At 35.6% G+C, this 12,608-nt stretch overlaps 1 protein-coding gene across 1 annotated transcript in view; it reads right to left on the reverse strand.

Annotated features, from left to right (window-relative positions):
- The window catches only part of DPYD (dihydropyrimidine dehydrogenase), a 1,058,206-nt gene that overhangs the window by 733,873 nt on the left and 311,725 nt on the right, over nt 1-12,608 (reverse strand). The window contains 1 exon segment of the mRNA XM_043962696.1: nt 1,751-1,947. Coding sequence (XP_043818631.1) covers nt 1,751-1,947 — 197 coding nt within the window.

Genomic DNA, 12,608 nt, shown 5'->3' on the forward strand with positions numbered 1-12,608 from the left:
TAAAAGCTAAAACATATTAACATGCATTAGGAGTTGCCAGCAGACTTGGAAAACATAAGCAAAAATGACAGTCACAGTATGATTAAATTTATTCTGTTTGATCATTAAATATATGAAATTTACAACTCAAAAATAAAGTACAGTAAGAACCACAATTTAAAAATATTATGGTACTGATGACTGCCCAGAATACACTGCAGAAGATGACACTAGTATCTATATTTTTTAATTTATAAATTTCCAGTTTCATTGTAATACAAATATAAGGAAAAATTTGAGAAGCTGATTGTTAATTACTGAGAATAATGGTGATTATCTAATAGTTTCCTCTGATTATTATCTACTTTTTATATATCATGTTATTTTACATCAACATTTTAAAAATTCATTTTGCTGGGCATATCATTTTGGCTAGTTCTACAGATTATGGTGGGACTATGGATAGATAAAACCCCCCAAAATAACTGAAACAACTGTTTTACAATGATCATGTGGACTGATGAAGTGTTAGGAGGTAGATATTGCAAAAACATAAACTGGGACAAATTATTTCTAGGTAAGTAGTTTGTGTTTGTATAGTGCTTTAAGGTTTCATAGCCCTACTCAACAATTCTGGTAGGTTAAGTAGAATATTATCACTATTTTACAGAGGAGGAAACTGAGGCTCTGACAGTTTAAATATTTTAGAAGCATAAATTTAGATCTGAAAGAGAACTTAGATATCCAAAACATTCACCTTACAAATGAGAAAATTGAGACAGGAAGGTTAAGTGACTTGCCCAAGGCTACAAAGTGAATACATGAGAAGACACTGTGTCAATCAGAATCAGACCTCCGGTCTCTGGATTACAAATCCTTTTTTTTTTCTCCCTATTCTGTTATAATATCTCAGTTCCTAAATTTGAATCTTTTTTTGCCTGTCATAAGTGATTTAAGAAACCTCAAACTAAAAAGGGCAGCATGAGGGATACTTTTTAAGTCACTAAAATATGCCCTACAAAAAACATGAATTAAGCACCAATATGCATCAAGTTCAAAGAGAGACAATGTGGCAAAGTGGATAAAGAGTTGACCTTGAAGTCAAGAAGGTTTAGTTTCCAGTACCTCTTCTCACACATACTGGAAGTGTGAGTCTATGCATGATATTGAACCTCTTGGTGTCCCAGGCAACATTCTAAGGTTACACATTGCAGAAAATTTTGTCCCTCAGCAGAGAGCTCCCTATACTAAATTTCAGGTCCCGAGCCACAAATTTTCAAGTTCTGACCCACAAAAAATGCAATATATTGTTTCAGAAACTGGTAACACAAAAACAAGCAGCTCCTTCCTTTTCTCTGGTTGCTTATATTTTGGTAAAGAAAAACAACATATACACAGATAAATAAATACAGATAAAGTAAAATTTTAATAATTTCTAAAGCTAGGGTTTCCTATTTCTGATATGTATGTTCTTCAACAATCAGCAACACTGCTTTTTTACTTGTGCCTTTGTCCAATCAAAAATTTTTATCAGGAGTAAACCTTGCATTTAGGGAACAAGCCACAGGAAATTTTAAATAATCTAACTTGCAGCCAAGTACAAAATTTAAGTGAAAACTAATTTATACAAAGTTTGAGAGCTTGCAATATGCAAATTTAAAAATACCATCTGTAAGCCTGTAGTTTCTATAGGAACATGAACCAACTCTATTCACATTGTTTGACTCCATCATTTCTTACACTATAAACATAAAATGCATGTAGTCATTACCTTAAGCCACCCACATATTCTTGTTTTTCAAATATAGTGATGTCACAGTAGCCTAATCGAGCCAAGAAGGAGGCACAGCTTATACTTGCGGGCCCAGCACCAAGAAGAGCAATCTTTGCAGAATAAGCTTTAGGCATATCTTCTGGAAGAGGCAGAGAAGGGTTTCTGATTTGTGGAATATTCATTGCTTTGAATACCTGGAAGAAATACATTCACCTTGTTAGAAATTCACATCTAAATTTGGTATCCTCAAAGAATTTTTTTAAATTACTGAAAAACATTCTTTTATGTAATGACATTTTAAAATGGATATAAGTAATAGCATATTAGTGTTAACATGGAGAGTACAAGCAAGAGGCATTAGATAAAGTGAGGGACTCTGGTGGCCAAAATCTGTCAACTCTCCTTAGCAAAGACATGCTTCAGGCAAACAGATTTGTTACCAACATGAATAATCTGATGAGAATATTACATCCTTGGGAAGCAAAGTTCTCTTAATCAAATTATATCTCCCCTTTAGCTGGCATTATATAATTTGACCAGGTGCCTAAATCCAAAACCCCACAATTACATAAAAATGCAATTATTTTAATATAAAATTGAGTCACAAAATGCAATCTTTGGGATATCTTTGAAAATACTATGAAAGAAAATGGATTCCTATCAAATTCAATGCACAGGAAACATAAAATCTCTTAGAATGAACCTCAAACATTATCTGGTCTAACCTGAAGAGAGCTTCCCCCCACCCTCCACCTCCATATAATGACAGATAGCATCCATATAGTGCTTCAAAATTTACAAAGCACTTTACGTGTTTTTTTAAAGTATTTTATTATTTTCCAGTTGCATATAAGGATAGTTTTCAATATTTGTTTTCACAAGATTTTTAGTTCCAAATTTTTCTCCCATTCTCCCTTCCCTTCCTCCTCCCCAAGACAGAAAGCAGCCTGACATAGGTTGTATATGTACAATCATGTCTACATTAGTCATCTTGTGAAAGAAGAATTGGAGCACAAGCGAAAAACCTCAAAAAAGAAGAGGGAAATAATAGTCCAAAAGTAGAAACAGTAAGGTTCAATCTACATTCATAATCTACGGTTTTTTTTTCTGGATGTTGAAAACATTTTCTATCATGAGTTCTTTGAAACTGTTTTGGATCATAAGCATTTTACATGTTACCTCATTTGACCCTCACCAGAACCTTGTGAGGTAGATAATATGATTATTATCTCTTTTTACACATGAGAGGGAGGAAGAGAGGGGGAGAGAGGGGGAAAAAGGGAGAGAGGGGGAGAGAGACAGAGAGAGACAGAGACAGAGACAGAGACAGATTAAATGATTTATTTAGGGTCATTTAGCTTGTAAGTATCTGAGGTAAAATTTAAGTAGTGGTCTTCTCTGCTCCCAGTCCATTGCTCTATTTACTCACATGACTTAGGTGAAAGTGATTATGAAGCCTCTTCCTGAAGACTTCTATTAATTAGGAATGCACCATTTCATGTGGTAATCTATTTAACATTTGGGCAGTTCAAATTATTGGAAAGTTGTGTTTTTTTTGTAAATTTTCCCTTTTCAAGAAGACTACAGGTCTGTAACTTCCATCCACTATTCCTTTAGCTATGAAAATGGAAAGAAAACAAGCCTAATCCCTCTTCTCAGGGCAGCTCCTGTACCCTCTTCAAGTCTTCTTGCTCCAGAGTAAACATCCTTTTTTCTTAGAATTTTTGTGGCAATGTCATGGTTATTCTCTGGACAAGACACAGCTTACTAATTTTCCTTCCTAAAATGTGGTGGAAAGAATTAAATGTAATGTTCCAGATTTGCTCAAAATATAGTCATTTGGACACTATTCTTCTTTTAATACTACCAAATATTTTATTAGCTTTTTTAGCCACCATGGACCGTATCCTTGATTGATCCTAAATTTGAATTTCTCTAAAATCCTTAGATATTTTTCACATAGATTTGCCTAAATATACCTCTCATTATTCTAATTATAAAGCTGATTTTTAACTTTTGTAAGACTTGATAATTATTACTACTACACTAAATCTTTTTACATTTAGCCCATTATTGTGGCCTATCAATGTCTTTTGGAATCTTGGTTCTGCTACTCAATGTTTTAGCTATCCATCCCAGGGTTTTGTCATTGCAATTTAAGAAATGTGCCTTCTATGCTTAAAAATATGAGGATAGCACAGAACTAAGTGGAAATCTCTGGGGTACTTGCTACATTAGAGAACTCTCCTTCCAGGATGACATCTACACTTCAATTAATACAACTTAGTTATAGGCATTCAACCAGTTTTGAATCTACCAAACTGTTGCATCATTCATCCCACACTTTTCCATTTTCTTCAGAAAAATGTCATTAGAGAGATTTCACCCAATGCCAGTTCCTTTAAAAATGAAAGTTATTGGGGCAGCTAGGTGGCATAGTGGATAAAGTACTGGCCCTGGATTCAGGAGCACCTGAATTCAAATCCAGCTTCAGACACTTGACATTTACTAACTGTGTGACCCTGGGCAAGTCACTTAACCCCAACTGCCTCACACAAAAAAAAGAATCCCTATTCCTTTAAAAAAATGAAAGTTATCTTTCAAATTTGTAAACAAAAAATCAAAGGCATTGCTCATCTATTTCTTTCTATTCAGATAAGAAATAAAATCCCTCACATTTATTTAACATGTCATATTCGCTTTGAAGAACATAGGTAAAAGATACCACCAAGGAAATGTCCAATTGTAATAGAAAATGGTTTGATAAAGTACCAGGAGTGAGGGATGAAATGGGGACATAAAATGCTTTACTGGTGGACACTCACAAAGTCAAGAGAAAGCAAGGATAGAGACTTGAGGAAAACGAGGAGCCATCTGGTAGTGAACTTAAGTTAGTACAGTTACAAGAGTTAGACGAATGAATTTCAATCTGCATCCCTGAAAGGAATGTTCAGATGAATGAAATTTCCTATCTGAGTGTTTGAATTATACTTATAGTGTACTTCATATTATTGATCTTATTTGAGCTCTACAATGACCCTGTTAGCTAAGGATAAGGGCTAGTGTTTTCTCTATTTTAAAAATGAAGAAAATGAATCTCTGAGAAATGAAATTATTTATAGGAGGGTATTTTCTTCCAAGAAGTAAGCTAGATTTCCCTCCTCATGCTTCAGAATGTAATTTTTGCCTTTGGTTGGGCATAGAAGCCAACAAGTATGGGAAGCAGACTGCTGATTACTACAAACACCTGTGAGAGGACTATCATAAGAAGGGAGGTGGGACAGGAGGCATAGTACAAATTGATAGCAGAAGCTGTTGTGTCTTGCTTTGAGGACTACTCAGTCAAGCCCAGAACTCCTGTGTGCCCATAGAGCAAGATGAACTAGCAATGCCAATGCAGGGAGGCAAAATTGACATGATAGCTATCCTGAAAACATGGTGGGATGAGAATCATGACTTCATGCTGACTCTAGAAGGGCACAGCTTATTCAAAAGATAAAGGATAAAGATTGGGGGAATAGAGAGAGTGCTATACATTAAGAAGATAGACACATGTGAATGTAGCTCCTCCTCTGGGACACCCACAACTTAGCACTTGTTGGTTAGTATTTAGGGTCCATAGTGAGATGAGTATTCACTGGTGATATTGGACATTCCTAAAACTATATTTCATGAGCTCCCACAGGTTTGCTTACCTTTAAAGTCAGCCAACAGCCAAATTTATTTCAAAGCAAAGACATTTAGTTAGTCAATAAGCATTTCTTAATAATTTACTATCTGTAGCCAGGTGCTATGAAACTTTCCCCTCCATAATGTTGGGATTCACTATCCCAAAAATATTCATAGAATCACTATGGGGAGTGGATAGGAATTTAGATCACACTAATAGTGAGTTCCCTATGTAGAACACATGGTCAAGGCAACTTATGTCTCTGATATTTCAGGGATCCGAACTACTTTCTTTTCTTGTGGCATCCTGAAAATAATCCCCATTGGGTAAAGCTTCTTCCATCCAGTTTGCTCAGCTAGGATACCTAGCTATTTCACTTAACAGCTTGACTCTAAACTGACATGGCTATTTTTCTTCTTGAATCCAAAGTTGATTCTCTTTTCTGTTGCCATAGATCACCGACCTGGAAGCAGTTTTGTTTTCCTTCTGTGTGTGTGTGTGTGTGTGTGTGTGTGTGTGTGTGCGCGCGCGTGCACATGGGTGCACACACACACACCGATGCTCACACATGTGCATAAATGTCTCTACTTTTTACTGGATCCAGTATCTCCCACTGAGTCAGTGGCTCTGCCACAAGATGCCATGGTGGAAGGGGGAGGGTGGAAGATGAAATCTCCTTTTTCTTCCCCAAAAAACCCTGCATTCCCAAATGTTTTACCTTCTCACAAAGAATCTCTCTAGAAAGTAAACTTGGCTTTTTGAAGGTCAAAAGGCACACAGTTGTTATTTAGCTAGTCAGTGGGTAGCTGCCCTTCTAATTGTATCAAGAAGAACACCTTCACATTTCATCAATATATAACAAGACAGGGGCAGCTAGGTGGCGCAGTGGATAGAGCACCGGCCCTGGAGTCAGGAGTACCTGAGTTCAAATCCGGCCTCAGACACTTAACACTTACTAGCTGTGTGACCCTGGGCAAGTCACTTAACCCCAACTGCCTCACTAAAAAACAAAACAAAACAAAACAAAACAAAAAAAGATATAACAAGACAGAATCCTCCCACACACACACACAGTTTAACATATTAACACCTCATTAGTTCTGTTACATGTTTCTTTTTTTTTTTCAGTGATTAATTCAATTGAGTTGGAGGGTAAGCACCAATTCCCATTTCCATAAACAAATTCTGTGAGGAAAAGTGAGAAATATGAGGAGAGCATTTGGGTAAAGATAAGCTGGGGGGGAACCCCAAAAGGGAATATGTCACTGGAATATGCAACTGAGGAATTCAGGGAAGAACTCACAAACAACACACAAGCCTGATATAGTACTGGGAGGGCATTTCAATTACCCCAGAATCTGTTGGAGCTCTCTGATCAAAAAGTAAAAGTTTTCAGTTCCTTGAATTATTTTCAATCAGTTAATCAACAATCATTTATTTAGTACCTATCACATGTCAGCAATTGCGATAAATACAGAGAAATACAAAGAAAGACAAAAGTCAAACAACTGCTATCCTCACAGAGCTTACATTGTATAGAGTCAACTTGTACCAATGATGTAACAGTATATACAAAACATAAAGACATCGGTTTGTCTTAAAAATATCAGTTTTTACCAGACTGCAAATTCAATGCGTGTTATTAACCCCATTTTACAGATGAGGAAACTGAGGCAAATAGAAGTTAAATGACTTACCCAGGGTCACACTTCTAGTATTTGTCTAAGGCTAGATTTGAACTGAGGTCTTCTAGACCTATGGTGCTCTGTCCCTGTGCCAATACAGACAATGAACTCAGCCCAGAACTGAACAGAAGAGTGGGCTAGTTCACTCTCTAGAAATTGTGTAATACTCGAAAACCATTACCTTCTCATAGAACATAAGAGTATCATTTAAAAATAAGGGTTTGCTATATTCTAATTATTCTTTCTGCAACTTTAATTCCAATTCCCTACTTCTCAAAGGGAACAAGTTTCTCTGTAGCACTTCTCCTCTCTCCCTACTTTATACTGTTCCATTCCCTTGTCAGATGAGTGGGAGGTAGGAGGGAGAAAGGATTAGTGAACAAAATTGGTCATGGCAAATAGGAAAACAAATGGATGTTTTCATTTTTGCTCTTACTATCTCAAAATCTTATTTTTAAAAATAATTTTAAAAATTTAAATAGTTCATTTACTTTGGTAAATAATAGTGTCTATAGTCTCTACATGGCTATATAAAAGATCAACTGTGGTGATCACCCTGTGGCAACTCTGGTAATGAGCTTCTCTAAACTTAGACTAAGCCTGTGAGGATGGAGAGACCTAGATGGATAATAGGTCCTACCAAATTTTGCATTTTACTGGTACAGACTTTGAGAAACCAGGGCCACCTCTGTGTAACTGTTAGCAGATTTTAATGGTTTAAAAGAGTTACATAATATATTATTTATGTAAGTTTGATTTCTTCATAGATTTTCAGATGGAAGAAACAGTGAGTCCTTAGGGATCATAGGGGAAATTTACTGGTCATCTGTAGTGGCCAAGAAAATATTAAGAATACAGCAGCTCAGTGGGGCAGCTAGGTGGCACAGTGGATAGAGCACAGGCCCTGGATTCAGGAGGACCCGAGTTCAAATCCGGCCTCAGATACTTGACAATTACTAGCTGTTTGACCTTGGGCAAGTCACTTAACCCTCATTGCCCTGCCAAAAATAAAAAAATAAAAAAATAAAAGAATACAGCAGCTCTAACCCATGGTTGATCCCCAAAGGCATAACATTCATGGTGCCAATAGTCCCATTGAAGCATCATCTATTTGCTTGCTATTTTAATTCCCCATAGAACCAGATGGGAAATCTGTGATTTCATTGGCATTAGGAACTACAATTAAGAAAACTCTCCCTACTGATGCTGATTAGAACTTTCATTTCAATTTATAGCCTGAGAGGGTTTCCTTGGACACTGTGGGCCTATATGTTTTGTCCAGGGTCACCAGCCACTCTGTGTCAGTCAGCATTGAAACCAGATCTTTTGGACTATAGCATGTTGGGTATCATTTCAATTACTTATTAAATTATAAAATTTAAAGTAAAAAGCTACCACAGAGATCACTTGATGAGACACAGAGAAGTGGAACCATTTGTCTCAGTTTGTACAGCAGGTGGCAAAGAGAGTATTTAAACTCATATCTCCTGACTACAAATCTTATGTCCATTCCAATATACCAAACGACATGAAATAATTTCTTCTAATATATTTATAGACAGACAGCTTCTTTAAATTGCAGTTCTTGATTTGTCCCCATCTTGGCTTTGAAACATTTTTGTGTGTATTTGTTTTATTGAATTTGGCCACAAACCTCTATGTCTAATGATACTAATGCCAACAAGTGATTCAGTGAAGAGGAGGCATCATGGAAATTAATAAGGGAAGTCATACTGTATTAAATATTAATATTGATTCTATCTCCAAGTTAATCATCCTAAAGAAAAGAGATTTGAAAAGATACTTTATTTTGAATCATGATTTGAAGAAATAGTTGTATGTGACAAATGATAAAAGGTGATTCTTGCTCCACCCCCTCCAAAAGAAGAAGACACTCAACTTGAGTATTTTTAACGATTCTAGACACTTCTCATATGATTAAGATCACTTGGTCTTTAGTCCTATGACTCATAGTACCTTTCAATTCAGTCATCAGTCATCTAGAAGCAAACTATTTTATGTTTTGTTTTTTTTCCTACTTCATTATATGGTGATACTATAGAGTTCAATATATCAAGTCATTGTAGTCAAGATTGTAACAAGACACTGAGAAAGGAGAGACAATATGGAATTAATGTTGCTAGGTAGTCCTCAGTATCTAAGATAATCCCTCTAGTTGTTCTACCTATCCTTCAAGATCTAGTTCACGGGGGCAGCTAGATGGTGCAGTGGATAGAGAACCGGCCCTGGAGTCAGGAGTACCTGAGTTCAAATCCGGCCTCAGACACTTAACACTTACTAGCTGTGTGACCCTGGGCAAGTCACTTAACCCCAGTTGCCTCACTAAAAAAAAAAAAAAAAAGATCTAGTTCACGGCCATGCCACATGGGTTCTGAGAAAGACAACCTAGTTTCAAATCCTAGCCTTGACATTTAGTACATGTGTAACCTTAGGGAAGTAAGTTTACCTCCCTGGGTCTAAGTCTTTTGTGGATGTGGGACCAGTCTGCATGATCTCAATGCCCATTTCCACATCTAAATATAAATGACTCTGGGAACATTATGAAGCCTTCTCATATTGCCCCAGACCTCAAAGGTATCCTATTTTCCTAATTTTTTTTCACAGCATTTCTCTGTACTATACACATTGCAGCACTTGATTTTTGCCTCTTCAGGTAAATTTATTTCAAATATTCCCTAAAAGATTAAGCTATTTCATCAACGGTTTCCTTTTTCTCCCAGGTGGCTCAGCATAGTCCATTAGTCACATTTTTGTAACAGAACTGTGATTTCCTCTAGTAGGCACCTTCAGATAAGAAACTGCCCCCACTCCTGCTTCACAACTTATAGTGTTAGACAGTTAGTTGCCTGGAGAGCTGAGAATTAAATACTTTGACCAGCATCAGCCAGGCAGCAGCTGTTGGGGGCAGAAATAGAACCCAAGTCTTCCTGACTTCAATGCCCACTATCCATCCATGATAAAACAAACATGAAACTTACTCTCCATACAAACATGATAGATTCAAATAAGTAGTTGTTCATTAATTCATTCAGGTAAGTAGAGTTGCACCTAGAAAAACTATGAACATTTTCTTTTGGTGCTCTGAACCATGCTGCTTAAACTTCATGCCATCCAGTACTAATTCATCCATCCTCCCTCTGTCTTTCTACTCAGTGTTCTATTCTTTCTTCCCTTTCCCCACCAAAATTTGTTCTCAGGAAAGGATCTGAAAAACCAATTTACACAAAAGTACAGATAACTATTTGGACATAATGGGTTATCTTTCAAAGTCTATTTTTCCTTAACCTGGGAAACCTCATGGTTGGGCTATGCCAAAATAATAAACATTATACATCTTACATTAATTACAACTTAGTGAACTAATCTAGTAAAATGCCAAATAAACCATCAAGATCTAAAAAAAATAGAAAAATTCATCTATAGAAACAAAAGGTCAAAAAACCTGAAGGAAAGAATGAAAAATAAAAGGTAGGAGTGAAGAAAACTTAGTAGTATCAGATCTCAAACTATACTACAATGCAGTTATCATCAAAATACTTTAGTACTGATTAAATAATAGAATATTTCATCAATGGAAAATGTTAGGTTAAAAAAAAAACCTAGAAGCAATTGAACATAGTATTATAGTGTTCAATAAACCAAAAGGCATTAACTACTTGAAAACAATTTGCAACTATACCTAAAAAGTCAACAAATTGTATATCCCCCTTGAACTCATGGCACAACTATTAGGGAAAAGGCTCACATATACCAAGATATTTAAAGTTCTTTTTCTAGTAGCAAAGAAATGAAAACTAAATAGGCCTCCATCAATTGGGAAATGGCTAAACAAATTGTAGTATATGAATGTAATAGAATTTTATTGTACCATAAAAATGAGGCGTATGACAGTTTAATAGAAACATGGGAGAACTGGGGGAGAACTTCCTTGATAACAACAATAATAATATCAGGGAAAAACATCTCCAAAATATCTCAGAACTCTGGCTAAAAAGCATCCACTAATTAAGACATCAAAAGAAGAAAAAGGAAGAAAGCTTGAGTCAAAAGAATGAATCCTTAACTGTAGAATGGAGTGTATTTTTCAGCAGATAGGACAAATATGATTTGGAGAAAAAGGCCTTTTTGAATTAAATGCATTCTTGCAAACTAAAGTAGAAAAATGCTTCTTGAAATAAGATATATATATATATATATATACAAAGAAAAGAACATTAAGAAGGTTTTTTAAGTGTAAGATATTTATTTTCACTTTTTCCAATAACTCTACCAAAACTGTTTGATATTAATAAGTGGAAAGGTTAAAATTAAACATGTATTGAAAAGACAAAAACACTTTCTGAATTTTGGTCACACTTTGCTATGTAGGAAAAGAGGAGAGGGACAAGTGGTGAATGTGTGTGTGTATGTGTTTATGTTTCTGTATGTGTGTTTATGTGTATGTGCATTCCATTTCTCTGTCTTAAACAGGAATATCAATTTGGAAGGACCAGAAAAAATTGTGAGTTCAAAACCATCTGGTCAAGAATATGAAAACAACCTTCACTCAACAAATGTTAAACCAAAATATCTGTTTATTGCCTTATAGCATTTAAAAATAAAAAAAATGAAAGGATTAATTTAAATTTTAAATAATTATAATATTTAAGAGAAAATATAAAGTTTATATGCAGATGTTTTAATTATTTTGTTTATAATTTTATTTTCCAAATTACATGTAAAAACAAATTTTGACATTTTTTAAAAAATTTGGGGTTCCAAGTTCTGTTCCTCCCTCCCTTCCCACCTCCACCCCCCAAGAACTCAAGCAATTCAATAGAAGTTATACCTGAGTAGTCATGGAAAACATCTCCACATTAGCTAGGTTGTGAGACAAAACAGGTAAAAACAAAACTTCAGATTAAGGAACTGTCAAAAAAATGTGTTTCAATCTGTTTTTAGATACCATCAATTCTTTCTCTGTAGATGAATTGCAATTTTTCCTAAGTCCTTCAGAGTTATATTGGATCATTGCCTTGCTGAAAATAACCACATGCTTCCCAGCAGATCATCTTACACTAATGCTGTTATTTTGTATACAGTACATTTCTCTCTGCTTCAGTTCATGTAGGTCTTTCCAGGTTTTTCTGATAGCATCCTGTTCATCAGAACTTTTATATAGTACCTTAAACTTTACAAAGAATTTTCTTCACAATAGCCCAGCAGAGTAGGTACCATATGTTTTGCCATTGTAGTCAATCATCAAAACTATTTCCTTCCATCCTATTTCCTTCCCATGATATTTAATCTATTTTCTATCTTCTTTTACATTCTTCCTTCTCAAAAGTATTTTATTTCTGACTGCCTCCACCCCTGCTCTTCCCTCCCTTCTTTCACCCTTCCCTCCTTATGCTCTTCTCCTCCTACTTTCCTGCAGGGTTAGATAGATTACTCCTTCCAGTTGGGTGTGTATTTTATTCCCTTCTTGATCCCACTCTGA

Source organism: Dromiciops gliroides, chromosome 4, assembly GCF_019393635.1.
Source record: "Dromiciops gliroides isolate mDroGli1 chromosome 4, mDroGli1.pri, whole genome shotgun sequence".
Taxonomy (NCBI): domain Eukaryota; kingdom Metazoa; phylum Chordata; class Mammalia; order Microbiotheria; family Microbiotheriidae; genus Dromiciops; species Dromiciops gliroides.